The 18210-nt window shown below is 51.9% G+C and overlaps 1 protein-coding gene and 1 long non-coding RNA gene across 9 annotated transcripts in view; one reads left to right on the plus strand and one right to left on the minus strand.

Annotated features, from left to right (window-relative positions):
• Nucleotides 1-11336, minus strand: part of AAK1 (AP2 associated kinase 1) — a 74609-nt gene extending 63273 nt beyond the window's left edge. For 2 of the 8 annotated variants that reach the window (XM_027697609.1, XM_027697611.1), the window contains exons 1-2: nt 11051-11335; nt 10678-10972 (exon numbers count right to left, since the gene is read on the minus strand). In XM_027697609.1, coding sequence (XP_027553410.1) covers nt 10678-10840 — 163 coding nt within the window. In that variant the 5' untranslated portion in view covers nt 10841-10972; nt 11051-11335. Of the gene's footprint in view, nt 1-10677; nt 10973-11050 lie in introns of all 8 variants that reach the window. The other 6 variants (XM_027697612.1, XM_027697610.1, XM_027697608.1 and 3 more) reach the window with 6 other exon arrangements.
• A 384-nt stretch (nt 11337-11720) lies between these two features.
• Nucleotides 11721-13273, plus strand: LOC113974470. The gene is made up of 2 exons (XR_003536558.1): nt 11721-11805; nt 12238-13273. It is a non-coding gene; the product is annotated as an uncharacterized LOC113974470 (long non-coding RNA).
• Nucleotides 13274-18210: the final 4937 nt, after the last annotated feature.

Consider the following 18210-nt stretch of genomic DNA (forward strand, 5'->3'; position numbering starts at 1 on the left):
ATCCCCCTGCAATTCCCTGCCAGTGCCAGGGGAAAGACAAAGGGGAAGCTGGAAATCATAATATAGCAGGGAAAGGAGGGGAGAAGGGGTGTGAGGGGGCAGGAAATTAATCTCTGCCATTCAGTGAAATAATCAGTGGGCAAGATTCAGTCTGTGCATTAACTCTGCATTTCCCTTTCCAGAAGCTCCAGTCCAAGGGCAGCAATAGCCTGGCACTGCCCACCCTCCGAGAACACCAGCAGAGCACAGCCCAGACACCCCAATTTAGGGGTATTAAAGTCTCCCAGTGTTTGCAGTATCTGTGACAGCAATTTCCTAACAAACAGCAGCTCACTGGAGGCGATGGAGCTGTCCTGGCTGTCACAGCAGGAAGCACGTTTAGGTGTTCACGTGGGGAGATTTGCTGGGCATGTGCTCTGCTTTCCAGCCATGTGCATCCACTCCACTCCCCCCTGACAGGCTGACTCGGAAACCCAAAGCTGATGGAACAGTGTTTTATTATTCTGCAGCAAGACACGCTGCCTCCAAACACATTACTTGGCAAGGCAGACTCAGTCCCTCTCTATTGTGACAATTTTAGTCCTTGAACTTCCACTGTAAGCCTGAAAAAAAATAAAAATTAATGGGTCATGAATAACTCACAGCTTAAAAAAACCTGAAAAAGAATCATTTGTTTAGTTATCAGTCAGCCCTTTAAAAAGCACATTTCAGCTGCTATTATTCCAAGCAGCTGCTAATAGCATCTGAGCCCTTGTTCATCTCCAAGTGAAATTAGCACTGGCATCAACACGCTGCGGAGCATGACGGGCTCCGAGTGAACACGGCTGAACTGCAAAGCCAGCAAGAAGCTGCAGCAACTGCAGGCAGCTGAAAAGCTTCCCTGGAAAGGCAAGGAAACGGTGAATCACGTCAGGAGAGGAGAGGAAAAGCCAAACTAGTGGAACAGGGAGCAGGTTGTAGCTGGAGGTGCAGGGGAAGGAGAAAGCAAGATGAAGGCCGGGGCTGGGGCTGGTTTAGAACGGGACTCACAAGGGGCAGGCAGAGCAGGCTCCTGGAGACCTGAAGTGCCATGGTAACAACACACTCCATTTGGGAAGCAATTATGCAAGGATCCATGCTCATGGCAACAGGGAAGTTCGACATTTAGGAATTTCGATTACTATGGCAGCACCCAGACATCCCTCCTGCGCAGCACAGAACCCACAGGAGACACCCAAACACACACATTCAAGGAAGAGTCCAAGCTTCCAGCTCACAGGATACTGGAAGAGCTTCACAGCAGTGGATGGAGGTTTGCTTCAAACCAGTTTCTTCTGCTTAAACCCAGGAACCCAGATTCCAGCCTTACCAGGTCTCCCATGTAACTACAGGTATAATACCCGTGAGCCACAGAAGTGCCATCTCCCTGAGTAACAGGAAAACACAGCTCAAGGACCACATCACATTCCTCTGGAAGAGCATATGCAAATCGACCCCTGAAGACAGCAGTGAACTTTTCAACTCCTCAGTACATGCCAAGCAGGAGAGAGGTATCTACTATCCCACTAGACAGCTCTCAGGGAATTTAAACCCCCAGGTACAGCCAGGAGGAGTCAGTATCCATCACTCAGCATTTAAAGAAATAAAAATCAGCCCTACATGAAGCAGGGCTTTGAATTTCCCACAGTTGAGGAAGGAGGGATGTGAACATTTGTCTGTTCATCTGTCAGATGTCCAGGAACAGGTTGCAGGGGTCCAGAACCTGCAGTCTTGTGACTGTTACTCACCAACCCTGTAACCATCGGGGATTTAATTCATCAGCTCAAACGAATTTAAATAATTGCTAGTGAATCCCAACTTACATGCAATATATCAATGAATGCATTTCCAACCTGCTCAGCAGCAGAAAAAGTTTCAAAGGTACAATGTCAGGGCTTCTCATGCTGTTAAGTTTAAAATAAAAGCAAAAGGTAGAAAACCACCATCTGTCCTCCTCCAAAAATAGCATCATTTTAATTTTTACAAAAATCCAATACATTTAATCCTGTCACATGTTCTGCTGAACACTGGGTGAGCAAGGTTGAGTTGATGTGTTTGCTGTGGTCTCTGAACAACACCAGACCTTCAGCAGATCCCGTGTGCCAGCTCTCCTGCCGTGCTCAGCTGTGTGCTCACAGCTGCTGGCACCTCACAGCTCTCTCTGAGCAGCTCCACAGCAGCAGCACTCAAGTGGATTTTGGTACCAAACACAGGGCTGAGCCTCAGCAGGCACAGGGAAGGGCCAGGAATCTCCCAGGAGCATGGACAGGCTTTGTTCTGCCTTTGCATTCTGTGACACAGGGCCCTGGTCCCTGACACAGGTTCCTGGATACTATGGTGACATGAATATTAATGATCCCGTGGTTAAAACACCAGACAATCAGTTACATTTGCATTTGATACAAGGCTCTGTCACTGCTCTCCTACACTGCCCTTATCAAATCACTACATCTTCATGGCTTCTCATTGGTAAAATAATTTGGTAAGGCTCCCTCCCCCCTGCTCTGCAAAGAGGGGACAGGAACAGCCACACACAGAACCACAGGTTGTGACACCTCGTGCACAGGGTCGCCCTGTTCTCCAGGGAGCAGACACAGCTCAACAGTTTGAACTACCACTGGTAACCAGGCACAGACACTGAAGGGTAAACTCACATTCTCATATCCAAGTACATTTTCTAACTCAAAAGCAACAGGTAAAGACCAAAGCAAAGGCTCTGACTTTCAGCAAACTTTTTTCTTGCCAAAAACACGCACTCAAGGAACCCAGGACAGAATCTGACCTGTGTACTGCCCCTTCCCTCTGCCACTGTCCCTCCTTCATCCTTTGCCACCCCACAATCCCCACATCAGTGCTCTGCCAGGCATTCCTTTATTGCCTTACAAACACAACCGATAAAAACCAAACAACATAAGAACCAGCAGGATCTCACCAGCTGACAGCTGGGGCTGGCCTCCTGTGTCATCCCACCCTGACTGTCCTGTGCAAGGTCTGTGACAAATACACAGCCACCAAAGAGCTCCAGTGGGAACACACTGCCCTGGGCAGCAGCACTGGCTGGAATTCCCAGGGAATACCCAGTGCACACCAGCTGAGGCCACATCAGCTGCTCCCAGCGAGGCCAGGGACATCATCCTGCTGACACCACCTCACTGCAAGGGCAGGGACATCATCCTACTGACACCACCTCACTGCAAGGGCAGGGACATCATCCTACTGACACCACCTCACTGCAAGGGCAGAGCAAGGCACAGAGACATCCCAGGTCAGCAGCTCCTCTCAAGTGTGTACTTGCCTCATGGGACATTGGCAGAACTCATCACAGCAACAGGGATCCTACAGAGAGAACCTTTCCATCCCAGCCCCTGAGCCATCCTTGATGTATCCTGCCCCTGCCCAAAGAGCCATGGCACTGCCTCTTCCCTCCACCCAACACCTCCTGCCAGGTTGTGCTGTTATTCAGGGCTGGTTATTCATCTTGTTATTCACCTGATCCCTCCCCACCACCTGAATGCCTGTCCAAGGACAGCTGCTACAAAACCTGGGTAAAAAGGCAGGTGTGTCAGCACCTGAGTATCTGCACACACACAGGAGCTTCCACAGATCCTTCTCCTAACTCCAAAGGATGTTTCTTTAACAATCTCCCTGTATTGTCCATGCCACCTGTCATTTGCATACCCCTGGCATTAGACACTTCTTGCCAAAGGTCATTAAGAGTTATTAGACCAGAGCCAGGGTCAACAGCAGCCACAAATAACCTTCCTGTGGACACACTGCAGCCATAAGTGAGGATTTCCCATCGATCCAGCTCCCTCCTCCCAAGCAGCAGCTCAATGCCAGAGAAAAGGTCCTTATGGCTGAAGCACTTCCAAGTCAGAAGCAATTAATCCTTCAGAGGTTCACGACAGGTAACTAAAGTAGCACTGATTAGCAGGGAGGTCGAGCGCACAAGGCAACAGATCTGCACTTCTCTGCTTCTCACATCAGCACCAATGGTTTGTGTTCATTTTAGGTATTTCAAACCTAAAGTTTGAGTTTTGCATCACAACTCCCACATACAACCCAGGATAGCAGTGAAGTCACAAAACAGGTATTCAACACCAAACCAAGGGTTCCTCCTGCTTGCTCTGGTGCTTCCAACAGACCAATGTTCAGGGACAGCCCACAGGAAGCAGCCACATCGTGTCCTCATGGAGCACTCAGCGCTGCTTTGAGACAAGCCTGAGTTTATTTTACTGCTGCCACTTGTGCAGCAAAGCACATGTCAGCCTTGCAAGCCTCAATTCCCTTATAGAAGGAGAAAGAAGCTAAGATATCATCTGAACAACAGCTGGGCTATTAGAAAGCTTCAGAAGGTCTTGCATTTTGCAATCACACCCTCGAGAACAGCATGCCAGATTGCTTTTTAAGTTCACACAGGCACACTTTGGGGTCACCCAATACAGCTCTGTGATCACCAAAGTAAAGCCAGAATGTTTCCAACAGTTAATGGAGATCAGCTGTACCTGTCCCTGTCCTCACCACAGCAGAGCCAGCTCCCAGCTCAGCTGGAGGGGATGCACACACAGCCTCTGCTCAGGGAACTCAGCTGCTGATGGCTTTATTTTTAATCTATGAGATCACCCGTCACTGGTACGTAATTTGTTTCTGCAAAATCATGAAGCAAACCAGATGCTATGAGCATCCTGTCCCAAAAAAACTCTTTAATCCAATCCTGTGACACATGGCCCAGGGTCCTGGTGTCAGCAGACCTTCTGCCACAGAGCAGGAGCAAATTTACACCCAAATCACACGTGTGCCAAGAGCACGTCCACTGAAATCACAGAGAGGCAGCACTTGAGAGGAAACACAGACTGCAATTAAAGCACCCAATCTGGAGGGCCAGAGATCAACTCCTGACTTGGCCACACATGCTCTGCATTGTTTCACCTTCCTATCTCAGTTCCCAGCAGCCCCACAAGGGATGGAAGGACATGTGCACAGGCTGTGCCAGGGCTCAGACACTCTGGGCAGAGAGAGCTCCTCACCTTGGAGGAGCTGCAGCAGCTCCCCTGTGCCTCCACTCTGCTGCATCACCCTGGAGGCAGCCAACAATAACCTTCACTGCACTCAGTGGCAATTCCTGGACCTCCTACAAAAGGAGAAAGTTTCCATAATGATAAAAAGCCACAAGTGAGAGAGAATTACCTTGCAGTGCCTCACTTAAGCCTTTCCAAATCTTTTCCCTGTGCTTGTAAATCACTGTCAGTGTTGTTCCCACACTCCCCAAGTACAGCAGTCAGTATGTGATCCAAGGAGGTACACTTCCAGCACAGTACCACCACAAGGACATCCTGTGCTTCCCCCATCCAAGAAAGCAGGCAGGCAGCCTTTCCTGGGAAACTTATTTATCCAGTTACCTCTCGTTATCAAGAGAGAACTCCTCCATAAACTGACTTTGCTTATGGCATGTTCTCCTCAGAGACTTCCTGTCTCCTTCCACACGTGGAACACAAGTAAACACTTCATCCAAGTGAGGGCAAATTGGTTGTGACTTTCCAGAGAAGCAGCACAAACCCTGCAGTTGGCACGCTGCCCTTCCAGCGGGCACAGCCTCAGCCTGGCCAAAAAACACTGTTTTCACTGAAAAAAGTCACCTTCAATGGAAGCAGCTCCCAGTGCCAGTGCCAGTGTGCAGCACCTAGTCAGTCCCAACGCCTTATTAGTCATGATTAATGCAGGTGGGTGAGCTTGGAAGGCAGCAAGTGCTAAACCCAAAGTGGATTCCAGCTTGTCTTCAGCACATTTGTAACTTCCCACCTGCTCTCCTCAGCTGCTGACAAGCTCCTGCACAAAGGAGAGAAGGCCCAAGACACAATAAAAACATCACGGCAGTACCTGTTCTCCTGGGACCCACAATGTCAGTGCTGGTGTTGCAACCAGACAACAGCAACCTGTTTCTAAGTACTAGGACACTTCTGCAAGACCAGAGTTGGAGAGTTAAACCCTGTGCTTCCCCCAGCCAGAATCCCAAAACTAAGCTTTCTGACACCGACAACTTCATAAGGCTGTTGCAGGACTGCTTGAATTCCAAACTGGTTTATCAGGGAAGGTTCCTTCCTGGGCTGCTGACTGCAGAGGACTCACCCTGCCGTGACTGCACCGGGCTGACACTGCCCTTAAATGTGCTCTTAGCTACCCCAGCTCTTCTGGAAGGAACCAGCCACCCCAGGTACGACCCCAGACGTCCTCTCTGACACGCTGCACAAAGCCCACAGGCCAGGCCAGGCCATGTGAGCCTCAGGGCTACACGCCTCCTTACACACTTAAATCCACCTGCTTTTCCTCCCTGATTACATCTCGGGACACGGCACACGCTGTCCCAGCAGAAGCTGTGCTGCTGAAAGCACCAAAACACCTGGGAGACCTCGACATTTACCAAATAACTCCCTTGGGATTCTTCACAAATTTGTCTTGAGGGCTCGTACCCTCAGAAAACCAGGCTGCAGGAACACAGAGGATCCCACATCCCACCCAGCAGTGGAGAGCACAGGGTACATGTGCTGCCTCACACGGAACACAGGAAAAGCAACGGGGAAAAAAATAAAAAAATAAAAATCACATGTCCCATTCCAAGAGGAGAAACAGTTTAATTCCTAATCCAAATGTCACTGGTCAGCTGATTAGCAGCTGGCCCTCGGCTGAAGCTAGAAAGCAAAAACTCGCAAAATGCACTTCAAAGCGACGTGTTGAACCCAACCACACTGGAATTGGGCTGAGGATCACGGAAATCTGCACAATTTACCTCAGACGGGGTTTCTTTTAAAGTGTGATTATTTCAGAAGAAGGTCAGGTGTAATTTTAGTGACTTCAGGGCACAGCAGTGCAGGGAGTTCCACGCAGGTTCCAGCTGCAGGGGAAGGAAGCCCTAAGGGTGAGCTGGGCAGGGGTCAGCAGAGCCCCCTGCAAACAGCCCAACCACACAATTAGGCAGCTCAGGGGACCCCCCTGCACACCAGGCACAGGTTGGGCACTCAGAGCCTTTGCTGGCCTGCAGCTCTGCCAAGGGAAGTCAGGATGAAACATTCCCACCATGTCCTTCTTTTCAATACAGAGGAAAAAACACAGCTGGCAAATGTAAGCTGACTTTGCACTGGTTTATAATGTCTGCCATTAAAAGCTTTGAAATCTACACTAGCAGGCAGCACACAGGCATGAATGTGAAAAGCTTCAGTGAGATATTTGACAATCATTAAACCTGAAACCCCTACTTACACACTTTCAGGGGAAAAGACCTTCAGAAAAGATACTACTAATTTTAAAAGTGACTTTTCACAGATGTGAAGAAAAGCAGCCTGCACCTTTTGCTAGAAGCAGAGCAAGACAACCAAAATCCTGCTCAAACGTGTGCCCCAACAGCACTTACACACCTTGGGTCAGCTCAGCACTCTCTTACAATACTGTGAGTACACAGAGTCACACAAAACACAGCCTCCCCTCAAAAATGGGACACTGGGGCAATCCCCACCTGGCTTTAGCTCAGGAGTACCCATGGCTTGTGGTACTTTGCCACACATGCACATCCCTCAAACTCCTTAGCGAATTCCTGATTTATGGCAACATCCCTCTCAGTGTTTCTTTGATCCTCCTCAGACAGACACTGACCTCCTCACAACTCCAGTGTGGGGCTTTGGGGCGGGTTTTTGTTGTTTTGGTTTTTTTTCTCCCTACACACAGGCGGAAACAAAGAGCAGCATCTGATTTGATCGCACTGTTTTGGTTTCTTTTCATAAACAAAACAGCAAGACAGCAGCCCGACTCACCCCCACACTCCAGCAGCTCCTGGGTATTCACCTCAGCTCAGTGAACACCCCAAAACCAGTAACAACACCCCTCACTGTGTGGCTTTAACCCTGCCCCCACAGACCCCAAGGCCAGCAGCACTGACCTCCCACAGCAGTTAATCCCTGTGCAAACTCTGAGGGGAATGTTAAGAGATCATTCGTGCTAATATAGAGCAAGACAGCTACAAAGACTCAACTGGGAGTCACCTATTGCAACACACTGTAAAAAACCCCACTGATTCACGGGTACCTCATCACCACAGCCACTCACTCAAATTCCTTCTTTGTTATTCCCATCTATTTCCTTCCCCAAGGAAGGAATGTTCCTCCCTGCCCAGGAAAGCAGTAACCAGACACAACTATTTTTCAGGGGCAGGGGGTGCAATCACAGCAGATATTTTGGGGAATCTATGCAGAGCCAACGAGCACATGGAGCCATTTGCCACCTGGCACAGGCTGGTGCTGCATCCAGGCCTCCACCCCAGGCAGGGCACACCCCCGGCAGCAGGGCTGCTCAGCAGAATTCAGGGTGACCAGGCACAGCTCTGACAGAGAGACGGAAATCCCAACACTTCCATTCCAAAAGTTCTGGTTCAACCAGTTCCTCAGTCATGCAACTCAAGTCTCCCCCACACCATCCACCATCATCTCAGAGATTCCTTCTTTGAAGCCACTTTGCACCTCGTTTATTTTCCAGGCTTCACATGCACCAAAACACAGGCCTCCCCTCTGCCTCCTAAAGCAACGGGGACGAGAGGTGTTCCTTCCCAGACAGGATACTCCTCCTACAAAGTGCTTCCCAGGGGACTTTTCCTTTTAGCAGAAATAGCCAAGAGCTCACAAGTTGCCTTTTCAAAACTGCTGAAGCACCACTGCAGATACAAAGAGGTTTTCCAGCCGCGGATTCAGACGTCAGGAGTGCAGGGACCAGGCCGCCCTCGAGCTCCCCAGGTCTCCAGCTGAGTCAGGGAGAAAATGCTGTTCACCAGCTCTCAGGCACACGGATGCAGAGCTGCAGCACTTCTGCCCCACACTGCCTCCCCAGATGACCTGCCTTTCCTACAGAGGAAATGGCATTTTCACCTCTCTGTTCCCATCAAAAGGTGACCAGCTGCAAACCCACAAAGCCACCTTGCTCTTGTCCCCTTGGAGGCTTCACTCAACAGGCAGAAGGATTTCAGACTGCCCACAGCAGAGCCTAAATGTGAGGACAACACCTGTGCAGCACATTTCACCACAAGAAGTTCCTCTGCCTCGCAGGAACAGATCTCAGCACCTGTATTACAGGCCTTGCTCAGCCTGTGTGGATCCAGGAGCTGCAGCCAAGCCTAGGCCGTGCTCCATCCCAGAGGCCAGCCAAGAAACCAGGAGTGGTAGGGAAAAGCCCCCCCAGGCAGCAGCTCCTCCAGGACAGCGAGGAGGGAGGGGAGGAACCTCTTCCAGGCAATCTGTGCTTCCACCTCTGCCGAGCAGGAGGGCCCAGTGACACACGGGCTCCGCTCCCCGGTGCTGTCAGCACGGGGCAGAACCTGCCAGCAGATTACTCATCAGCACAAACAGCCTCTGCCTTCCTATGTTACCAGGATGAGGCCACCCCGCATTAAAAAAAGACTCTGACAGCTCCTCGGGTTTAGCTCGTGTAGTTCCTGAGCTTCCAGGGCCAAAAGGGCCTTGGAAATACCAGCCGAGGCGAACCTACAATGCACATTTCAGGGAAAAAAAATAAAATCACTATAGTTACTAGTTAAAAGCCTGGTTTCAGTGCTCCTCTCAGCAGAACACATCAGAAATCACGCCTGAAAGATGGTCACAGACCTATTTTTTTGCACACTGTGGTGACTTCTTACAAACCTGAACATTGGCAGCGTACATGGAGTCCCTTTTCCATTTTAGGGCTCTTTCTGTAGAAGCCAACACAGGTCCTCCCACTCAGCTCTCTCACAGCAGCTCCCCTCTCCTTCACAATCACCAGATCAAAACAAAACACTGTTTTGACTGAAATGGCCCAGGATGCTGCAGGAGGGACCAGGAGCAGGGCTAAGGAGGCCAACATCTCTCTGAAGGTCGAGGCTAAGGTTACCAGCCAGAGCCAGCCAGGAGGCTCCTCACAGCCCCAACAAATGAAATGTAAAATGATAGTTGAAGCAGCAGAGCTGGTTACAATTAAACAAATGCCACCAGCAGCTTTGCTGCACTGCAAGGGCTGCACACGTCATGAGTTCTGTAATCCCCACGGCTCATTTTTAGTTCTTTAACTGTTTTATTTGGGGGGAAAAATACAGCAATTGGGATCAGCACTTCCCCTTGCAGAAACCCCCCACGCACAGAAATCCCTCATCCCAGGTCACAGCCTACCTATGTGCACGACAGAGCTACCAGGAATTGACTCCAGCGTATAATCCTCCCTGCTTAAGGTGGGAGAGGAGGTAACAGCTGAAAAAAGTTAAAGAGTGAAGGCCACTGCTTTCATTATTTACAGCACCTTGTTCTGCACCAGAACATTTGATGGTTTTGGGGTCTGTTTGGGATTTTTAGCTCCCAGTTTAGGAGAGGTGGGAAACAATTAACTTTGAAATCTCCTCGATTTCTAAAGCATTAAAAAAACCCAAATCTAGCAAACCCGCACTGTATTTACACATGAGAAGACCAGAAACGTCAGCTCGGAGATGCCACTGGACTGCAATTCCACCAAGGACAACGAAATATTCGGGGACCCGGGAATCGAGGGGGAGGCGGGGTGGCCGGGAGAGGCCAAGGCCTCCCTTCCCAGCCTGAGAAGGCAAAGGGGCAGGGAAAAGCAGCGCAGGCAGAGCGCTCCGAGAGGCGCCCGGCTCACCTTCCGCCAGCACCTCGTCCACCGTGACCTGGTGCCGGCCGATGCTGAAGACCCGGCCGATGTAGCCGCTGCCCGGGCCGCTGCTGCCGCCGCCGCCGCCGCTGGTGCCCGACCCGGGCCCGGAGCCGCCCTGCTCCCGGCGCGAGTCGAAGAACTTCTTCATGTCTCAGAGGCGGCGGCTCCGGCGCTGGGGGCGATGCCGGTGTCAGTGCCGAGCCCCTCCCGGCTCTGCTGAGGGGCCCCGGGGCCGCTCTCCTGGCGGGGCCGCGCCGCGCTGTCCTCGGGGGACTCACACCTGCAAAACCACAGCGGGTCACGGGGGGCGGCGACACCCCCGCGGGGAGCCCCGACCCGCAGCGACCGTGCCCGGTACCTCGCAGCGGGCGGCGGGAGCCTCCATGCGCCCCGCGGGGCCGGCGTGCGCAGCCCCACCGGCTGGCTCACGGCGGGGGCCGGCTGCCGGCAGGGCCCGGGGCCCGCATCGCTGCCTGGCGGCGTCACCGGCGGCCACCGAGCCCGTCAGGGAGCGGGACGCGGGCAGGGACCGACCCCGCCGCCGCCGCCCCCCGCCGGCCCCATCCGACCACGAAACGGGCCGTCACAGGAAGTCCCGGCTGCCGGCGGGAGCGCCGCCCCCGCGCCTCCGCCAGCCGCAGGGCCGGGCCCCGCCGCCGCGGGCTCTGCCGCTGCCCGGGGGTGTCCCGTCCCGCGGTGCCCCGGCCCGGGATGTCCCGCCCGGCCCGGCCCGCAGCCCCCCAGCGCGGGGCACCCCCGCCCCACAGCGCGGCGCGGGGGGAGCGGGGGCTCGGCGGGATGGCGGCCCCGCGCAAGGCACGCTGGGAGCGGTAGTTCTCCGGCGCCGGCGGTGGTGGCGCTCTGAGCGCAGCGCGGACTACAGCTCCCGGCGGGCACCGCGGCCGGCAGGGGGCGCTGTGTGGCGGGGCCGTGAGGGGGCCGTGGCGGAGCCCCCGGGCCGGGGTCGCCCCTCAGAGCGGCCGGGCCGGGCCGGGCCGGGGTCGCCCCTCAGAGCGGCCGGGCCGGGCCCGACGGCGGCCCCAGGGACAGCGGAGGGGCCCCGCGGGACGGGTGTCCCCCTCGCCGCGAGGGATGGGTGCGGGAGTCCTGTCCGTGAGCAACCACGGCCCGCGCTGGCGCTTTGCCTGGTGACGGCTGTTTTATGTTTGGTTTTGAAATAATGTGCTAAACTCGGTGTTTTTGTGATATAATAATAGGAGGCCATTGCTGTGACATCTTGGTTTTGACCTGAAGCACGAGGCTCATCCTCACACAGGCCCTGCTGCCTTGTTTGAGATTCCCAAAAAGTCTATAAAGAGAGGTATCCCAAGCTCTCAAAACGTGTTAAGTGTTTTAAACCTGGCAGCTGGTTTTGCAAAGCCTGCACCTTGGATTGACTGTTAAATTACATGTCCTCCCCACCCCAATACCTCCCACAGCTCATCCACAGAGCCCAAAGCCCCTGGGTTAAGCTTTGGAGAGGTATAGATTACCTCAAATCTTGTGAAATGTCCTTTAAATTTAACCACTTTGGGTTTTTTTCAGCCTTTTTTTCTTCAGAACCCATGAGATTTTCCCAGCCCATGACATCCACAGCAGCTGACTCCTCTCCACAAGCATCAGAGAAGGCCAAAGCTGGGATTTGAAACAAAAGAGGGAAACGTTGAAATGGCAAAAATTGGTTTTCCCAGAACGAGGACCCAGATGAACAAAGCCCGAGGAGCTCGTGGCTCCAGAGGAATTCCTCCATGACACACCGCTCTCCTTCCTCCTTCCGGCTGGGACACAAGAGGAAACAAAATCACGCTCCCATTTTCCCGGTGACTATTATTTCCTGTATTATGGCAATAACTACAGCCATCCTGCTGACAGCCCCTGTCCCCAGGCCAGGCCTGCTTACTGTGGGATGACAAAAATGTTTCCCCACACACGGCCCTTGTTCTTCATGGTGCCTCTCTTTTGGGCACAGGCTTCCAGCAATGCCAACAAGATTGGATCAGCATGTTGTAAACAGATCTAATTGGTTTTGTCCCCTGGTGTTTGATGACTTTTAAGATGGGTATGGCTCTCAGAACAGGCAAGTAGAATTTGTTACCACAGGCTGGGGGTGCCATTTAGCACCTGGATCTAACAGCAGGTCACTGTACAGTTGTTTCTCTGCTGAGCCACTGAGCCTCTTCACTGTGGGTAAATACTACACCTCTTCATCATCCTTGTCCTCAGCAGCTCTGGTAGGTAAGGGCCCACCAGCCAACCCTGCAGACCTCAGAGTCCTCCTTGACCACCTTTAGCCACCCATAACTTGTAGGGTGCTTCAGAGTGGCTCCTGGCTGCACCTCATTTCTAAGTGTCATGTACAAGACACCCCAAATCCGCAGAGCTGGAACTGCAATCATTTCAGCCAGGCAGCCAACACACATGTGAAAACAGTCCTTTTTCATCTGAAGGCTTTAATCTTCATGAAACCTGCTCGGCTTTAATCTTCATGAAACCTGCTTGTGGTTTGGGGCTCTGTGATGGATTTCCAGTGGCCAATACAGAGGGTTCACTTGCCCTTCAGAATAAATATGAACTGGGTGAAGTCTTGGCTGCTTCTATCCATGTTTTTTTATTATTTTTTTAATTCCTCTACCCTGTGAAAGATCCCCAGGCATCTCTCAAGACTGAGGTAAAACACCCAGTGCAAAAACCAAGTCCCATCATCGGGGATTTCTGGGGACTCTGCAGAACTGAACAATTTCCAAGGAAATTGGGCATCTCTGTACAGTACAGGGAAATGACTCATTTCCAACCAAAGAAGATAAAAGCCTCTGCGTGCAGAGAGCTGCAGATGCAGTGCTGAGCCTCCTCCCTGGCTCCGAGAGGCTTTTTTTAACTGTACCTGCGGTGCAATGCAGGCGAGTGTCAGCCCCACGCACGGCTGGGGCTCTGGGGCTCAGCCCACGGCCCCCAGCCCCACCTGGGACCACTGTGGGGAGCAGGAGCACGGCAGGAGCCCATCCCCGGCTGCAGATGCTGAGGATATTCGTTATTCCAGAAGGCACGAGGCTTGGCTGTGCTGCTGGAATCCCAGTGACCTTCACAGGGATCAGAGGGAACTGAGCCTGAAAGCTCTTAGTGTAAAAGCTGATCAGGGGCTGCCAGCACAGACATGGCCTGTGCTCCTCCCATGTGAGCCTGGAACGACTCCAGGGTGCTCCCAGAATTGTCCCACTGCAGAGAGGAGCCTCAGTCTGACTAACACAGTCCATCCTAAACACCAAACTTTAGCTGCTAAAATCCCTTGACACGAGGTTTAAAATACCCAAGCCCGGTGTGGTCAGCAGAACTGCTTCCCTGCACATTGTCTCCCTGATCCCTGCTTCTCCTGCGCTGCACAGAAAATGCATTCAAATCCCCAGGAAGAAGCACATTAATACAGCTGCATCCCTCTTCATCAAACTTTCCGGACAGCTCAGCGTTTTCTAAATAAAAACACGCGCTTGGAAAGGTTTCCTGCAGCCCCCGAAAGGCGAGGGCAACACTGGCCTCTTCTGGAGAGCTCGAGAAGCGGCAGCGAGGTAGGAAAGGGCCGGCACAGCTTCCTGTGCTTGGTGACACTTAACTGTCCAGGGGAAACAAAGTAATGGTCACATTTTCCTGAATTCAGCGCATAATAATTAAGCCTTATCACCTGGTTATTTTTACCGTGATAAGGATGTTGGGAGAGCGACTTTTCACACGGGCAGCCAGTGATAGGACAAGGGATATCAGTTTTAAACTGAAAGAGGGGAGATTTAGGTTAGATATTTGGAAGAAATTCTTCCCTGGGAGGGCGGGGAGGCCCTGGCACAGGTTGCCCAGAGAAGCTGTGGCTGCTCCATCCCTGGAAGTGTCCAAGGCCAGGTTGGACGGGGCTTGGAGCAACCTGGAGCAGTGGAAGGTGTCCCTGCCCATGGCAGGGGGTGGGACTGGATGAGCTTTAAGGTCCCTTCCAGTCAAAACCATTTAATGATTCTATGATTCTCTGTCCACTTAAACACACACATTTACTGCAAAGAAATCTGTTGAGCTTCTCACCAGCTAAAGAGCAGAGCCACTGATCTATCCATCTCTCTTTCTTCCCATGATTTTCTGGAATCCAAGCATTTCTTTCCAAATCCAAGTGACCCCCAAACACTACCAGTATGACCAGAAAAATCACTCTTCTTCATCACCCTCAAGGAAAGGTCAGTTCTCAAGCATGCTGTCACAGAGATAGGAACTTGGCTGGGTTCAGAGTTGTGCAGAGGAACAAAAAGACTCCAAAACTCACAGCTGTATTTTCCTGTGTAAAAAATGGAAGTTTCCACCTCTTTGGTGCTCCTGTTCACCCTTATGGGAGATACTCACTGGTTCCAGCAATGGGTACTGATGCCTTAAGCCCATAATGATTTTCTTATTTTTCTACCTTATAAGTTTTATAGGTAATAGAAGTAGATTTTAGAAATAAACCCCTTTCTCCCTCCTCCCCGTAGTATCCCTTAGTTTATACATTCCTTAATCCTTTCACCCCATTCCATACCCCCATATCAACCCTATTCCCATATCCAGTAGATGATGTTTAGTCTTTTAGTCAAGGTAAGCCTGTCTTGTTTGGAGAACGCTTGTATCTTGGCCTAAACCGCAGGACAGAGTCAAAGAACTGGGTCACCCTGCTCTCTGTACCCTGAAGATGATGAAGATGATGAAGAGGGGGTCCCAAAAAGCACCCCAGACCCAATTCCAAGAAGCGGGCCAGGGGGTGGACCAGGCCAAAAGTTATGGGGTGGACCAGGCCAAAAGTTATAGGGTGGACACACTTGGGATTGGCAGCAGCCCTGCTCGTGTTGCTTTTTAGCACTAGATCCATCATGTTAAGATCATAGAATCCCAGAACGGTTTAGGTTGGAAGGGACCTTAAATATGATCTAATTCCAACACCCCCCCATGGGCAGGGACACCTTCCCCTAGACCAGGTTGCTCCAAGCCCTGTGCTTAACATTTTTTCCTTGCTCCAAGCACTGCATCAGTCAGTGTTTCTATCCTGTTTCCCTGAAGGAATGATGGTGTGTGTGCCTTAGAAGTCGCCCTGAGCTGGGCAGTCAGAGCTGTTTCCATCCCCTGGAGCTGGGTTACAGCCACGTTGCAGAGCAGTAAGATAGAACTACATAGAGGCAGATATTAATTAAGAACAAAAAAGTGAAAGCTATTTGTTTCCTCTTCAGAACTATATGTATGCTAATTAAAGTAAACATTCATTAAGCCCATTCAATGAAATTTTGGGTTGATAATGCATTTAAGGCTGCAGGAAGCAGTGGTGTAGCAGTTCATAGCCTGCAGCTTTGGGGAAGGAGGGGTCAGGTTGGGCCACAAATAATATCCAGCCTCCACAGGGCACTGGGAGTTTCCCCGACTGAGCATCTCCAGGGAGCTGGCAAATGCCCTGAGGCCTGAGCCTTAAATGATATCAGTTAGTCTTGGCAGAGAGGATGTTGAAGATACATTACAGTTTGTACAAATAATTGTACAAATAATTGTACAAATTGTACAATGAAGGTGCAGCTGCAGTAGTCTAGCCTGTCCCTTGTCCTTGGTGTAATCAGGCTATACCACAGCATGCAGTGTAATTCATAAAATCATGGAATGGTTTAGGTTGGGAGGAGCCTTAAAGCCCATCCAGTGCTACCCCCTGCCATGGGCAGGGACACCTTCCACCAGCCCAGGTTGCTCCAAGCCCTGTCCAGCCTGGCCTTGGACACTGCCAGGGATGGGGCAGCCACAGCTTCTCTGGGCAACCTGTGCCAGGGCCTCCCCACCCTCACAGGGAAGGATTTCTTCCCAATATCCCATGTAACCCTGCCTGCTGTCAGTTTAACGCCATTTTCCCTTGTCTTGTCACTCCAGGCCCTTGTCCAAAGTCCCTCCACAGCTCTCTTGGAGCCACTTTAGGCCCTGGAAGGAGCTCTCTGGTCTCCCCAGAACCTTCACTTTTCCAGGCTGAACAACTCCAGCTCAGCCTGTCTCCATAAGGGAGGCACTCCAGCCCTCCCAGTGAGTAATGGCAATGGCTCATCACCAGCCCTAGATCCTGTGGTGATTCCTGTGTGCCTTTTGCCACAGCCTGTGCCTCAGGCTCTGCTGGGGACCTTACAGCAGCCCTGATTTCCCCAGCTCACTTTGAACAGTGGAAGGTGGGACAACACAAGGATCAAAAGCAAAGGACAACTTCTATGACTGCGGGGGGCTTTTTTGAAGGTAAAAGTGTCACCCCACAAGCACCTATCATGCTCCTCACCCCACTCTGGAGGTGTTTGCTGACTGCTCTCCCCTTTGGATGGATCCACGGACAGAGGCAGCCCACCAGGCAGTCAGACCATGATGGCCCTGGGCTGTTTGCCTTCCCTGCTGTTCATAGCTTCATGGAATGAAAGAAAACAGCAGACTGGGCTGGTGGCCACGTGCAGCCTGGAGTTCCTCTGTGGGAGGAAGGCAGAGCATGTGGGCACCTCGGGCAGTGTGAGCACAGTGTGTGCTGGGGGACAGTGTGGGGACAGCGCCCAGAGCAGCAGCATCTGAGCTGCTGTGGGAGCTGTGAGTGTGAGGAACTGTGAGAGCAGCCAGGATCCCCTCCTGTGTGCTGCACAGCACCCCCAGACCAAACCCCTGCCATTGAAGCACACCTGAAACAGGGAGTTTGACTCCTGGCTCTCTCACACACTGCCCACTCCTGTCTCCCCTTACATTGTCCAAGGCTTGTGGGCCACCAAGTCCAAGTGGGCTCTTGTTTTACAGGCACTTTGGGTTACAGGGACTTCCTCAAATCACTTCTGCTCCCCAGTCCTTTCCTGGCCTTGTGTGACATGTATGTTTATGTAATCTACCCAGAGAGCCCTTGACTGGCACAGCAGTGCTGGTAGGCTGTGCTCAGGGCTCTAAATCTGCCTGGATTGCTGAAGGGGGGAGTGCTGCACATTCCCCTGGCAATACTGACTGTAAAAACAGTGTTTCTAATGGTTGTGGTGAGTAATGAAGAGCTAAGAACTTTCATTTCTTACGTGAATTGGAACAGTTCAGTCTTCCCACCTCACGTAAGCACTGCTTGCCTACTTCTGGGAGTGTGTTTCATCTCCCTTCTCTCTTATGCTAAAAGGGCTTTGCTCCAATCATAGAACAAAAGCTCCAGGCTGGCTCTTCCTAAGGTCTTCCCCAAAACACCTCTTTTTCTCCCTCTGAGTTGTGGAAATGGACATTTCACCTTACATGGTGCTGAACTGGAGACACCCTTGCTCTAAGGGTCAGAGGTGCCCCTGCATCTCTGCAGTGAGCCCTAACAACTGGGATTCACTTTGGGATTATTATGATATTCATACACAGAACATGAGAATTCTTTACCCTCTTACCACCACACCAAAGTCAGTGCTTTAGAAAAGCAAGGCTGGTTTTCAGCCTCCACCCCACCCTCGGGTGCTGCTGCTATGGAGACAGCACTGCCTGAGCTGCAGCATCCAACACAGCTCC

The sequence above is a fragment of the Neopelma chrysocephalum genome, unplaced genomic scaffold (assembly GCF_003984885.1).
Source record: "Neopelma chrysocephalum unplaced genomic scaffold, ASM398488v2 Primary Assembly neopelma1_120, whole genome shotgun sequence".
In the NCBI taxonomy this organism is placed as follows: Eukaryota; Metazoa; Chordata; class Aves; order Passeriformes; family Pipridae; genus Neopelma; species Neopelma chrysocephalum.